This window comes from Onychostruthus taczanowskii, unplaced genomic scaffold, assembly GCF_017590055.1.
Source record: "Onychostruthus taczanowskii isolate IOZ18803 unplaced genomic scaffold, ASM1759005v1 scaffold20, whole genome shotgun sequence".
In the NCBI taxonomy this organism is placed as follows: Eukaryota; Metazoa; Chordata; class Aves; order Passeriformes; family Passeridae; genus Onychostruthus; species Onychostruthus taczanowskii.
Window position 1 is genome coordinate 9,882,571 of NW_024499240.1, and position 15,454 is coordinate 9,898,024.

General features: G+C 40.4%; 1 protein-coding gene across 3 annotated transcripts; it reads right to left on the bottom strand.

Annotated features, from left to right (window-relative positions):
• Window positions 1-544: 544 nt before the first annotated feature.
• Window positions 545-15,322, bottom strand: NDUFS1 (NADH:ubiquinone oxidoreductase core subunit S1). 3 transcript variants are annotated; one of them, XM_041403287.1, is made up of 19 exons: window positions 15,168-15,322; window positions 14,673-14,740; window positions 14,349-14,440; window positions 13,031-13,138; window positions 11,935-12,011; window positions 11,761-11,842; window positions 11,522-11,652; window positions 10,633-10,818; window positions 8,886-9,020; window positions 8,382-8,496; window positions 7,266-7,411; window positions 6,653-6,781; window positions 5,532-5,661; window positions 4,885-5,045; window positions 3,172-3,326; window positions 2,428-2,603; window positions 1,855-1,989; window positions 1,586-1,658; window positions 545-1,329 (listed from the first exon to the last, which is right to left on the bottom strand). In XM_041403287.1, the coding sequence occupies exons 2-19, from the start codon at window positions 14,734-14,736 to the stop codon at window positions 1,238-1,240; spliced, it is 2,187 nt and encodes a 728-aa protein (XP_041259221.1). In that variant the 5' UTR covers window positions 14,737-14,740; window positions 15,168-15,322; the 3' UTR covers window positions 545-1,237. The 3 variants fall into 3 exon arrangements, with proteins under 3 accessions (XP_041259221.1, XP_041259220.1, XP_041259222.1); XM_041403286.1 differs by lacking the exon at window positions 15,168-15,322 and adding an exon at window positions 14,885-15,056; XM_041403288.1 differs by lacking the exon at window positions 15,168-15,322 and adding an exon at window positions 14,867-14,886.
• Between the last annotated feature and the right edge of the window lie 132 nt (window positions 15,323-15,454).

Sequence of the window (15,454 nt, forward strand, 5' to 3'; positions counted from 1 at the left end):
AACTGGAGATGGCAGGCTGAGTAAAACCATGTCCAACATTGAACACTGAACTGGTGTGAGGACACTGTGATATACCAGGATAACCAGGAAGAGTCTTCTGCCTCGGCAAAAGGAAAACAATGTTTTGAAAAGTTACGTGTTTGTTACTGAGAAATTTTAAGCACGGAAGAAAAAAGGAATTTTTTAAAACTAAGACTTCTACAGCAGCACCCCCATGTACCCAGTATTGTTCTACACTGAAAAGTGTAGCTTTTCCTCATGCAAAATTAACACCTTTTTTTTTAATAATGCAGTTGGAAATGATGACTTTATGATACAGTTCCCACATTCACAGTTCCTGGAAAAATTACATTGAACTTTTGTAGCCAGTTGAAAAGGAAGGTATCCTTCTTCCAAATTTACATTAACCAGCATAATACAGAGGAGAGAGTCACTGTTCTGAAGTTATCCAAAAGCATAAAAAAACCCCAACCACCCAACTAAAAAATAACACACAACCCCTTCTCCCACTTTGCTATATAAAGATCAATGCACAGAGAAACTATTCTGAGAATTTTTTTCTGTATTTGAACTGGTATAAAGGCCTTTAGTCTTTCTGCTATTTTTAAAAGCAGTTCAGTACGAGGAAGCTGTGTGAAGGCTGTTTTTTTTTTCCACAACATCAAAATTATTTGTATTTCCTCCAAGAGTAGTCTCAACTGAAACTAAATGAAGAAACACACAAGTATCCAAAGCAGAGATAGGTTTGAACATTGGCATAAACCTGGTATGAGGGACAACTTGCTTTATAAGTACATTACAAAAATAGTGTGTTCACATTCTGACCAGGGTTTAATATTAACTTACCTGGATACTCTGGAAGGAAATTACAATCTAGTGGTTTTGCCATGTAAACCCCTTCCTAGAAAATCAAGACATATCGAGTTGCTTACTGAATTCTTTTCATGGAAGAAGCATGAGCTTTACACAGGTAATGGGGTGGCTTGGTATTTATAATTTATTTGTATACAATCATCATGTACCCTGCCTCTGGGTACAGTAAGTTGAGTGCTGCATGTTCCCTCAGACACAACAGTGCTATAGTATGATGGGGCTATTTGAAGCGATGAAAATGTGAATGAAGGAAGAAAAAAAAAAATACAACTGCCTGTCAAATAGATTTTGGAAAAAATGTATCAGTCACAGCAGTTAACTGCAACAAAAACCTAGAAGAAGGTGGTGGAAGTCTGATTAGTCTCTAGCAGATGGATGGCTCTTCTACTGCATGGGCACCTTCAACGACAGCTTTCACACACTTGGCCATTGTCTGTGATGCTCTACTGATGGAATCTGTAAAACAAAAATCCAAATATGTCAGTGCACAGACACTGCAAATAAAAATACAAAATAATTTTATTACAAGACTGGATACAAAGAGGATAAATAAAATCACTTAGTTGAAAATACAGTCTGTGCTTTATGTAAATTCCAAATAGTTTTACTGAAAAAATTTGTTTCTTCAAAAGACTCAAATCCTGTATATCCTACTGGAAGCCTTTAAACGAATCATAAGAACCTTACTGTAAAAAGACCACACTATACATACCTGTCATATAGAAGTCTTTTATTGTGAGCTGAGGTGGAACAAGAGGATCAGCAAGAAGCTGTTGCTTTGCTAACTGTGGTAAGAAAGGAAAACAAAGTCACCTGTGTGATAGGAGCTTGTTACCAAAGCATTTGTTTAGTGAATTCTGCATTCAGTGCATTCAGTGTAGGTCAAAAAATGCTTCTTGTATTACATATGAAGATTTTTCAAAAAGGCATTATGCTATATAACAGCATTAAATCATGCCAAGATGCTTCAGTTTCGCTTACCTTTGCCAGTTCATTTGCCTGGATGAAGTAGTTTGCTTCCTCCACATCATCATATCGAACCAGATTGGGTGATACTTCTTCTAAACGCTTCCGTATTTGATCGAGGTTCTCGTAAGGCAAGGTCAAACCAGCCAACTGAGAGATTCACAGGAAGAAATGCCATCAGGTCTAGGGATTTAACTCAGAGTGGTTTAGATTACCAATTTGACCTCATCTAATGATACCAGATCCTGGTCTTAAGAGTCTATGCTGGTTTTTTTTCTAAAAAGCAAGAAACTGCATGCTCCCACCAGCTTCCTCGAAAGCACCTCACAAAGACCTGCAAAATTTGCAAAGCTTGACCCATTATGCATTCAGCATACAGCATACAGCAACTGCAACATCATCACTATCTTCAAAAGGGAAACAGTATGATTTAACTCACAGAATTAACCGAGGATTCAATACAGAACATTACTTCTTCAAACTATGTGTTTTCCTGAAAATCCACCTTTACATTGGAAAATGTTTACAAAAAGGAACTTAACCTCTCAGTATACTTTTATCAGAAGTAACTTAAAACAGCAACAGTACCTCAGAGACAGCTCTAATAATTTTCCAGTCTTCCCTTGCCATCCCAGGAGGTGTTACTGCTACTCTTGTCTGCTGGGCCCGACCTTCAGTATTCACATATGTGGCTGCTTTCTCTGTATATGCTGCTCCTGGGAGAATAATATCAGCCATGGGAGCTCCCACATCCCCATGATGCCCTGTATGGAAAGAGGAAACAGTACACAACCATGAAAGAGAAGTAATTAAAAATAAAAAGAAATGCTTGACTAAGAAAGAATTTCTGTGTTCCCAGAAAAAAAAAGGATTTTCCAAGTTTTGCTTAGCCAGTAATCTGAAGCCCATGAGGCTGGCTGCTCTGAGGTCTTACTTGGCTAATACTCTGGGGAGTACAAGCAGGAATAAATGGTACTTCAGCCTCTATAGTCACTCAGATTTGGGAGGTTCTTGGAACAAGGATTCTTAGATTAACTTAAGATCATCTATTTGGTATGACAGAACAGCTGGAAATTAATGCTGTTTCATCTGCCAGGTCTGAAGCTATATTTCAGAAGCCCTATACTGGTTTATATTCCCTTTACTACTCATCAACAGTTTCCCATCTTTACCTAAGTAATAGGTAACCAGTATCTCAGTTATGTGTTAGAAGTTCCCTTTCCCTGGCAGAAAACAAAGCCTAAAATTCCTCAAAGGGTTTTATGCCACTGTTTATGCTTTTTCTCCAGCTATTAAGATAGCAACATTTCTTAATTTACATCTACTAATTACCTTGATAGATGATAAAACAGTACTCTGGCAAGTCTTGACGTGTTATACAACCCGAATCTGCTCCCAGGAGATACAAGACTTTGGGAGCACTTTTTCTAATTGCCTCCACTCCTGGTTTGAAACCCAGGTCCAAAGCAGCAACTTGGCTTGCAACCCTGTAGGAACAAATACATCATGACTTTAAGTAATTTCAGAATTCTCCCTCTCCCATCAGAACAGACCTAAATTCTTTTTCTGACGAAATATTTTGAAGGGATGTAAGAGATTCCTAATAGTAACAAGACAAACATGAAGCTCAAAGGCAGCTGAAATTTTTGACAGAGTGTTGAGTTACTTTTGCATTTTGATAACCTGACACCATTTAAAGTTTTCACAGGCAATCTCACCTATTTAAGGTGGGATAGCAGAAATAAAGGCAGATATTGAAAGTCGGGACGTAGTGACAGGCTGCTCGTTGATGAAGCTCAATGCTCCAGATGACATTTCAGCTATGAATGGAACTTATCAGGCCTTTAATTTAGGGCACTCGTGGAAGATGAAAGACTGGGGCCATTAGCTACTCAAAATCATCAAAGACTTAAGGCCACTATTTCATCACTATTCATTTATTCACACATAAAAATACTTTTAAAAGAATGAAATAATAATTCCATTTTCTGGCAGTCTTCCTTTTCCAAAGCAACAGTTTTGCATAATCCTCCATAATCAGGTGCCAGTCTTATTGAAAAGAAAAAAGATTCTCTCCAGAGTATAGATCTTCCAATGTAACTCAGTGTAACTCATTTTGTCTGGCACAGTCAGACATAGAGGTTTCAATAAGTTAGGTTGCTTTTTACACTTAAGGTTGAACGGATGGTGCACCAGAAGTATGGAAGTCAATATGAAAGACTGCCAAACCACACTTGTATCATCAGTGTTCTTTAACTCATCATTATTTTGGTACTAAATATTTCAGTTTCAGCAGCAGAATGTTATATTCAAGTTTCCTTCAGAGGCCCAAGCCCCGCTCTTGCTCTAACTATACTATTTTTATATCAGTGAGGCTGCTTTTGGCAGAAGAAATTTTTTGAGTCTCCAGAACTGAGAGCCATTACATTTGGTGAAATAATTTTTCCTTTACAAAGATGGTCAATTTGACAGTCAGAATTCTAGAAAGGGAATGGTGAAGGACTGTTCAAAGAAAAGCTTGTCTATTAGAAGGAGTAATATCCTGACAAACTGAATAGCTAAGATTAAAAGCTCTCAGATGGAAACCTTTGAAGCATTTCTATTAACTATTCAGTTGAGAAGCTGCACAGTAAAAAGAATATTAAAAATAAAAAACAAACAAAAAAATATTATTTAAATACTCTTGCCATTTTGTTTTTCTTCCTCTAGATAAAATGCAGTCATTTAGCAAGCAACACTCGTCTGCTGTGCATCCTACTGTGGTAGATGTTATTAAGTCCTCTTGTATTCTATGCCTAAATCAAAACCTTAAATTCTACATTTGAATATCATAAATTAATAAAAACTCATGGAGAGCCAGGTCACGGAACCCATTTTTACTAAAAATGTTTTTGCTAGCTTGTATTTCTGGTTTTTATATTCCCTACAGGTTTTAACCCAATAAGCTGCTTATGTGTACACGAAGCAATCTGTACACATCCATTGTGGTAATCTGTGTAGCCCAATGTGCAAGTAAGCTGCTCCCAAAGAAGTTTTTAAGCAAACCTGTGCAGGATGTTCAGGACTTTCCAATCAGCAGCAGCCCCGCTCTTGGCCCTGACATTGTGTGCAATGGTGGAAACAGCAGCGTGGATGGCAGCTCCGTCGCCGCGCTGCAGGGCTGCACTGCCCACCACCACCATTGGCTTCTTGGCATTGTCAAGGACCTGTGCAAGCCAACAATCAGAAATTCACTCCACAGCTACGGAGACAATTCTTGGGACAGATAATGTAATAAATCCCCAATTTCTCCCTAAGTGTTCCATGTAAACCTACGGTTCCACAATGGTCATTGTTTCATTTAGAGATAAAGCCAAGAGAAACTGCTGTAAGCAGGAAAATATCTTGTCAGTACACAACTGTACGCTCAATAACCACACATTTAGATGGAAACAGCAGCACCTGGAAAAGCCTGTTTGATGTCAAGAAATATCCCAGGAGTTTCCTGCACTGCAAAGTTTTACACACCTGAATGTATTACACAGTTTATACATACTTGGTGCACACTAATCATTACTTTACCTCTGCATCTGATTACAAGCAAATAACCCCATCTACAAGATGGTACTTTTCTTCAAATCTGTCTCTGGGCAATTCAGATTATTACTCAATACCTGTGAAATGCACCAGTCACACTCTTAAGTTCTGTGTACCTTGGAGAAGGGATGCTTGCCAGAAGCAATGTCCTGAAGTATCTGTGGGGACTCTCCCAGATGTTCATATCTGTAGGTCAAATTCACAGGAGAGCCAACAAGGGCCACTTGCAAGTCATTGTGAAGCCAGCTGAAAATACATCAAATGTTTTTCAAAAATTAAAGAAATACAGAGTTTTACCCAACCAAAGCCACTAATTAGAACTTCAGCACAGTAACTTAAAATAGGATTGCAAAGGAATTTAAATGGCATTCATTGTTTTGGTAAGATGCAGTTTAACTTTATTCTGGCTGTTAAGCAAGCCTCTAGGTTTTTTAGAAGGATTGTTTCTCTAGATGTATTCCATAAACAGTACAGCAACACACCTTACGTGACAAGTTCATAACTCTATTCCCTCCTCCCCCCAAGCTTCTGCCAATTCAGTTTTAGAAATCCACTTATTTCTCAGATAAACACAGAAAAATTCAGCTGGTGAGAAATTTTTCTTTTTTGTAGCTTCTCATGGCACAGATTTATAAAAATACACATTCAAAAGTCTCACTGCATTTTCTCCTTTCAAAATTTCAACTCCATTACTGTTTAAAATAATGTATTTTCAAAGATCCCAGCATTAAGAAGGACAGGGCTTTTATAGACCTCATTTGCCTCGTACTGACATATCTTACTAAAATTGAATTAGCTATGTTCAAATGTTTGGGAAAGCCACACTACTTAGCAAAGAAAATGTTAAACTGGAATGATGGCTTTTAAACTCAGCACATCTGATTTGTTACAGTACAAAAAGCAATAAACTGATGCCGAAAATAAATCTTTAAGGAATATGCTTTAACAGACTTCTATAAAACAGAAAATCTGAGGTGTCTGTGTAATGTAACAAAGGAATAAATGTCTGAGTAGATGAACTTCATGTAAAGTGTCAAAGTGAGAATGAACTAGCTCTACACTACATGGTACTACCCTTTTTCCACACATAAATCACCATTCCCTTTACTAAAAGGTGAACTAAATCCAATGATCCCATCTGAATGAATGCTCTCAAGTTACTGCCTGCAGCTCCAACCGAGCACCGTATCAAATCCAGATGGATTCGGGTGCTTTTTCACCACCAAGGAATACGAACCTCTTTCGAATTCTAGCATTAAAAAGCGGTGCCTCAAAGCGTGGATTGGTGCCAACCAGAAGGAGGACATCTGCCTCCTCCACCCCAGCAATCTTGGTATTCAGCAGGTAGTTAGAGCGTAAATCTGTGCTATAACAAAAAGATGTAAGAAAGGGGGGAAGAATTCAGTAGAGGGAAGGAAAGAAGCTATAGTAAAGACTGTAAATGCTCAAAATACTTTTTCATCTCAGAAAAAGAAAGACAAAGAAGAGATTTCTCAATCCAAATTACTAATCATAACTGTATTAAGGTTTTCACACCACAAATGGAAATAGACTAACTTATCCAGCTCACAACAGAGCGTAACTGGCTTTCAGTGACTGACTCTTAAACTGCAGCAGCCATACATTCAGTACAACATGGGGTAAGTGTGCAACCTTGCTGGAGTAGACTACAAATCAACTCCCAATCCATAAATACTCTCTATATGTGAGGACTGTACATTCAGACAAATCCTGCTAATGCATTACCAATTGTTATTCCTGCTAATTTCAGAATATTGTCATGGGATGATCTGCAGACTGGAAAGTTTATGAACATACTAATTATGGACAAACATGGCCTGTGCTCTTACCCAGCTCCAGCAGTAGGAAAGATCTCTTCAGTGCAGAGTGTATCACAATTCAGTCTATTCAGTAGGTCTTTCAGAGCTATTAGTGCTTCTGCATCCACCAGCCCTCCTACAACTGCTGCTATGTCCTTACCTTGCACTGACTGGAGCTGCAGAGAAAGGAAGCATAAACATAAAAGAAACCGCTGAAATAAATTCTCGTTTAGGTAGAGATTTGCTATATTAGGGCATGCCAAAGCCAGCAGTGCCACCGCTGGCCTGGAGTAGCACAAACTGATCCACGATGTCTGACTCCTGCCAGGCAGCAGCTCCAGCTCCTTCAGGACCCATGATAAGCAAAGAAGAGCTCTCTGCATTCTGTGCAGGTCTCTCCCACTTGAGTTATCACCCAGATGTAACTAGTTCTCATTTGGCATGGTGAGAGAGGAAGGCTGGTGAAGGCTTTTATTTTAACAAAGCCACAGTGCAGACAGAATACAAACTTCATAACACAAGCTCTGGTAGTAAATTTAAAGGTATTACCTAAGAAAAAATAGCTCTTGTAACAAAGCCTGCTATTGTACCATGGGCAAAAACATCCTTGAGGAAAGTTCAATTACAGTTATTCAATTCTACTTCACCCACATAAAATTTTTAATCAAAATCCAGAGCAGTCATGCAGCACTTCATTTGAGCTGCAGAATCAATCACCACACAGAGAAAGCACTGAGGAAAGCACAATTCAGATATAAGTAATACAGACTTAATGTCTTTGATGGCAAAAGTGGTGATAGCACAGTTTAAATAAATTTAAAGATGTCTTCAGATAGTCCAGAGTATTTGGGAAAATTGCTTCCTCCTAAATTTCTGAAGAAACAGTTTACTTTTATTTAAATAGGAACGTAATTTCTCTCCCAATGCTCCAAATGAAATCATGATAAAAAGAAGTTCTTTAAAAGGTCCAATCCATGAAACAGGAAATATTTATTAAAATAAGAAATTTAAGTGGAAACACAATGGTTCCCCTCTAACCCTAAAGAAAAGACCCTTTTAAATATTATGAATTTGATGTTAATATTTGTAATACGTCCAGGTTTAGAAATTAATTTTAAGACTACTTATATTGAAAACTGCTCTTACCACACCAGCAACACGAGGTAATACATCCTCCCATGAAGTATAAACAAATACTCCTTTCTCATTTTTGATCATTGGCTGAGTAAGTCTCTGACGCTTCAGACCATCATAAGCGAACCTAAGTGAACACCAAAAATATCATTAAAGAGCAAAACAAAGACAATTGTGTATAATTCTGTGAGTTAACCAATTGCAGACTTTTAGAAAAGAGAAAACCAAGAAATATTTCCCCTGAAAGTTCAACTTTTCCTTCTCAAAAACTCAGAAAATGATCAGTAATAGAAGTAAGTTACCATGAAAAAATGTTACAAAAATCATAACATTAGAAAACTCGGCAACTTCAATTATAGAATTAAAAAACATATTTTACAATTATTCTTCTTCACTGTAGCTTTACAATACTACCAGCTGAATACTGAAGTAGGTGCTACTGTGCACATTTCTGGTTCTCCAAACTGTGCCTTTAATGCATGCATAAATCATGTGGGTACAAGCACATCCACACACCTGGTTTTGTCAGATATCCATTCCTCATTGATATCTTCATGCAGCCTTGGCAAAATTCTCATCACTTCTCCAGTTCTCGTGCTCACTACAATGTTGCTTCCAACTGCATCAAGAACATCAATCGACTCTACCTTCCTGTTTAGAAGAACAAATAAACCACTTTCAGTCTTTCATATATAAGCAGCCAGTGTCTTATTTTTGGCCTGAATAGAGACAATTTTCTTCCTAGTAACTGGTACAGAGATGTAGTTTGGATTTAGGGTGAGAGTAGTGTGATAACACAGGGATGTTCTAGCTGCTGCTAAGTAACATTTACACCACATCAAGGACTTTTCAGCTTCTCACCCAGTCCCAGCAGCAAGGAGGCTGGGGGGCACAAGCAGCTGGGGAACACAGGCAGCACAGCTGACCCCAGCGGGCTAAAGGGATGCTCTGCACCACACAGCAACAAGCTCAGCATGTGAATGAGGGGGAAAGCTGGCTGGGGGCTGCTACTCAGAGACTGGCTGGGCAATTGCAGTCTGCAGCACTTGCTTTGTACATTCTAGTTCTTTTATCATTATTGTAATTTTCTTCTTCTATCCTGTTAAACTGTCTTTATTTCAGCCCACAAACTTTACATTTTCCCCCCCCCCGTTTTCTCTCCTATTGAGAGAAATGAGGGACTGAAATGAGCAACTGGCTATGTGGTATTTAGCTGTCTGCTGAGTTAAATCACAACAGTCTTTTAAAGCATCCAGTGTGGGGCACAAAGACTTGAGGTAACAACAGATCTGACCAGAGCATGTGAAAACAAATTTGTTATAAGCTCTCATTATATTAGTTTAACAGCTGCTGGTCTGAGAGTTGCTGCACATGTTCTCAGAGCTGTGTTATGTAACACCTTGCTGTCTGGATGTGATCCTTGTTTGCTGTTTATCATCTCCTGAAGGTGGGTTAAGGATGTAACTCAGTCACGGTGTGCCGCTGGGTTAGGACAGGACCAAATTGCAGGTGGAGAGGCTGGCCCGGGGCTTGCCCAGCACCGCTGCCGGCTCCGTGCTCCGCGCGCCCTCCAGCGGACACGGTTGGTAATCACACCCTCCAGCTTCCCGGAGAGCCACCGGGGCGGAGACACCTTCCTGCGCCTCCAGACTACTTCCAACAGCTCCAGGGATTTGCAATGCCCTTGGGATGGTCAAACAAGCGTGTTCGGGGGCCAGGCTGGATAAAATCTTGAGCAACCTGATCTAGTGAGAGGCATCCCTGCCCATGGCAGGAGTGGTTGTGACTAGATGACCTTCAAGGTCCACTCCAATCCTTAACGTTCTGTCTCCTGAGTGTGTTTCAGGTCTCTTTAGGGTTAAACAACTACTTAAGAAAATCACACAGAGATCTGCTCTGAGGCTGAACAGCTTAGTGTCACAAGGTATTTTAAATAATATCCTCAACAATTAGTGAGTTAATGAATTTGTATTTTCCTCAATACACACCTTTTACCAAGCAATCAACACAACCTACAAGTCCAAAACATTTTTGGGTAAAATTAAGGGAAGAACAGTCTGCAAACTGTAACATTCTTCCTTTTCTTTAATAAGCTCTAAATAACAAAATTCGTGTTAAATTCAGTCTATGGAAAAGTCTACAACAAAAATGCAGAAAATAAAACCCAGAGAAAACCCTTGGTAACGCAGGTGGACACATTCTAAGATAAAAGTGTACAACAAACAGAGAAAGCTGTGTCTCCAGCAGGAGTTAAGACACCTACCTTGTCTCCCATGGGCGTGCAGTAAAGGCATACGGCTTGGAGGTAAGAGCACCAACGGGGCAGATGTCAATAATATTTCCTGATAACTCAGACATAAACATTTTCTCAACGTAAGTACCAACTTGCATATCATTTCCTCTTCCAGTTGTTCCCAAGTCATCTACCCCTGCAACCTCACTAGCAAACCTGGTAGGTGCACAAAGGAGAAATACGTCTGGCATGTATAAGTGCAACACAGAACCTTTTTCAGCCCTCACCTCATTTTCTTAAGATAAAACATTATTTCATACACCTGAAAGAAGAAAACAATTGTTTAGGTGCATTAGTCAGTGCCATCACATACAGGACCATCTGCAGAATTTCATTCAGAAAGGGCTACAAAAACTAGGGGGAGGTATATCAAAAAACACAGCACTTCAACACTCACTGTATTACACAGACTGAGTCCAAGTTTAGTCCTAAGTAACAAGTTCTTTCTAAAACTAGTTGGGTACATTGTACTCTTTTCCATCTGGCTCAAGTTGGCCAGTACATATCTCAGGGCTACAGAACAGCGTAAATATAGCTACCAGAGGCTATCAAAAATAAATAAACCTTACAACTGTGGCTGAGGAAGTCACATATCCATTCTGGCACCAACACCATGGGACCAGTTCTGCCCTGCAGAACTCTGATTTCACTTTCATGCATTGGCCATCTTTCTCTATTTCCTGTCTGGTAGCTCCAGGAAACCAGCTATCAGTCACTAACAGAAATAAAATTTTTATGCACAATCAGAAAATAACTTTTTAAAAAAACTGACTACCCCTCATGGGGTTTCTTTCACTAGTAACAAACTGACACAAACAGGCCTGCTTAGTACTCTCCCAGTGAAAGTGAAGGGCTTTACCTGATGCATCGCGTGCACTGTATACACCGAGTCATGATGGTTTTGACTAAGGGGCCAATGTTCTTGTCCTCCACAGCACGTTTGCTCTCTCTAAATCTGCTCCTATCACTGCCAAACATCATTGACTGGTCCTACAACAGACAACAGAATACACACGTAGCCAGGCTGTTGGTAAGCACAACTTCACCTATGACAAGAGCATTATACGTAAGTCTACATAATTTAATTGGATGTTGTACCTGTAGATCACATTCTCCACCCTGATCACAGATAGGACAGTCCAAGGGGTGATTTGCCAGCAGAAACTCCATTACACCCTCTCTGTTAGGTTCAGAGAATGAAGTTAATGTCAACTTAACATCATTTAGCAGATAGTACAACTAATCAGCCAAAGGAGGCTAAAAGAAAGGTACCTTGCTTTCCTGGACTTCTCAGAGTTTGTCAGTATATTCCAGCCCTTCATAACTGGCATGGCACAAGCAGCAACTGGCTGCAATCACCATAAAAAGCAAGCATGAACACAATGTATTTCTTCTCAGCATGGGCACAAACCCCCATCTTCACCCCCCCAGTTCTAACATAGGTATCTGTTATAAATAAATAAAAATAAAGAGGTCTGCAAGGAAAAAAAAATACTCTAAGTGATAAAGTCACTAGAAGCCATATTTCTTAATAATCTGCTATATAAAAAGATTAAATTAGTTACGATTTATTGAAAATATAAAATTCTACAATTTCCAGTCCCAATTCGAGCAGTTACAGCATTAAGAATGTCAGTTGTAATGGGTACAAGGCAAATCAAACAGCTTCAGCAGACATCTAGAAATCCTCTAGAACTGAAATTCAGAGCATGAATCATTTGCAAGACATTCATTTGCACAAAGCCTGTATAAAGTCTTGGAATAAAATTCTTCTCAAGATTACTGAAAGATTAATAAAAATTCCTGCTCTGTAAACAAATCCCTCTTACTTTTCAATCACATCATGACTTCCACCTTTAGCAATAACCCAACATATCCAGAGACACAAAGCTCAAACTATGGAATTGAAGTTGGGGTGAGCTAAAAAATTTTATGTGTGAGTATAAATGTGTAATCCAAGACTGAACTCCAAAAGAATGTGCACACATTTCTTAGTACTGCTGAAGACAGTGTTTACTCCTGAAATCAACTATTTCACAACAGCTATCAATGTATTAAAATATAAACTACTAACTAACTGCAGTATTTACTTAGAATGAACCTGCATGTACTAATCATACAACTAAATTCATACAGTAGCTGAGGTTTATTTTTTATGTAGTTTCAGCTGAAAATGTGTGGCTGAAGCTTGAACTACAAAGCATAAAATGCATCTAACAGCAAACACACAGCTATCAAATGCTCATGTCCAAGAGAACGACAACAACTACTTACAAGATTTAAACTGGGCCCAAGCACAGCAAAAAATTCCTACTGAATGCTATATTGCATATTCTATATTGCAATTCCTATGAAACACAAACAATACCTTTGGAGCTTTCTCTATTTCCACAAGACACATCCTGCAGTTTCCAGCAACAGAGAGACGATCATGGTAACAAAAACGAGGAATCTGGACTCCAGCCTTTTCACAGGCCTAGCAAAAAATAAGAAACAAAGGAAAATTAAATCTTAGACTTTTCAGTTTCACCTCAGAAGATGCTATGCAGCTTTTCAAAGAGTAACACTGCCAGTGCTCAAGAACAGAGTGCACTTGACCTTTCATCTTCAGAAGTGACCATAAATAAAAAATTGTGACAAAGCAAAGAAAAGTCAGGATATCATTTACAAATATTTTTTTTCTAACCTTTGTAAGTGATTGAGGAAATTAAACCTGACCTCCATTTCACTCTTTCCTCCAATAACAGAGAGAATTCTCTGCAACAGAGCACTAGCAATACAAATAACTTTTTTTAAGAACACATACACTCTTTACAGAAAAGTGCATCAAAATAAAAATTGAAAAACATAAAAAGAGCACCACAAGCATAATGATTCCTGATAATCCAACACAGATACTCTGTGTAAAGGTACTCCAGCACAGTCAATCTTCAACTTCAACAGACCCCAAACCCAAAAACAACATGACAGAAGAGACAGGAGGACAGAGCCAACAGATTTCCAGAGGCCAGATGAAGACAGCCTTTCCTGCATAACACCCCCACAGCTAATGGGATCTATGCTACAGCATTAAAGCTATGCCTGCCAGAAGAAATACTACCATGTCGTGTATTTTAATGTTCTCACACATTATACCACATGTAATGGCTTCTAAAAAAAACTTTACTTGAAATTTTAGCCTGAAAAGTAACAATGCTCAGTACAGGCTGGGAGATGCAGGTTCCCCTTCTTCTCACACCAAGAATAATTAAAGAAGCTAAGGATGACCGCCCTGAATCCTAACAACTAATAACTAAAAGAAGACAATCCCTCATTTACCCAAGACACACTGTAATAAGATACAAAATGTACAGGTTCTAAAAGACTACAAGGTAACGTAGTGTTCAGAGACAGAAGTTCAACCAGAATTTATTCAAGTCTGTTACTGCATTGAATAAAGTTTTGCAGCTGGGACTGATGCTGCATGCATCGTCTTTCAAACAACCACGGCATATTTTTCTTTTTCAAACACTGAATTCCTCCAAGGATTCCTGTCACTTGAAATTGCATCACAGTCAGTCAAAATACCCCTAAAGAATTGCAGGAAACAATGTAAAGGCAGGTGGCTTTTTGCTGTATGGAACAGAACATGCTGCCAAGAAATGAGATGGGAAGTCCCAGAAAACTGAGAATGCCATTCCCCACACCTGCAGGACAGTGGTTCCGGGGTTCACCAATACAGGATGGCCATCCACAAACACCTCTATTTGGTTGCTGGCTGCTGTTGCAGTTGTACGCCCTGAAGGACACGTAAAGAGAAAACAAAAACAACTTTCACATACTGCTAGATGGAAACCATCAGCCCCCCGCTCCTGATTTTCTTTATAGAGTGCTGACAGAATCCCAATTCTACCAACAGTGCAACACAGAATCCCTTAGCCTGCAAAACGAGTATGCACATGTGTCCTTCAATAAACGAACTGCACATACATTTATCACCAGAGACCCAGATATAAACTACAGACACTTACCACATACTCTGGAGGACTGGGTGACCCCAGCTAAGGTCCTGGGGACAGCAAACAGTCGAAGCATGGTGCTTTGGTAAGAGAGAAAACAGCACTGTTGTTATCAGTTCAAATGTTTGCTGGCGAGTTTTAAACCGGCAGAGTAAAAGCTTCTACACCAGCAGCAAAGCAGCACCTATGCACTCCTATATACACACCATGGGACAGCGAGTTACCTCCTCCAAACGCAAGACACCATCCTACCAATCTACAATCACACACGGCACTGAGCGGCCTCTCCGCCTGCCGCGGAGCGCCGGCCCCGGCCCCGCTCCCCCCGGGCCGGACGGGGCAGTTCGGCGGCGGCGGGCCCAGCGGCGCCCTACCCGGGGCCGAGGGCACGGCGGGCGACAGCGCTACCCGGCGCGGGGGTCACCTTGGAGGGGGCGCCGGGAGCGGGGGAGGCGCCCGGAGCAGCGGCGGCCGCGCCAGCGAGCCCCGCCGCGGCACCGCCGTTACCTGGCGCGGGACGGCTGCGCTCCGCCTCGGCCTCTGTGGCGGCGGCCTCGGGCCTTTCCGCCGCTGACCTCAGCCTCCTTCGGCTATCTCCGGAGCCTTCTTCGGTAATTTCCGTACAGGGCAGTCCGCGCTCGGCAATCTCCGGAGCGAGCCGCTTCGGGTATTTCCGGCAAGCTACAGGCGAACGATGACGCGCGTGATTTCCGTCACTAGCCCACAGCCTTTTCGGCCACCGTCACACGCACAGCCCTCCCTCGGCAGTTTCCGTCCCTTTCCGCCGCTTTCTT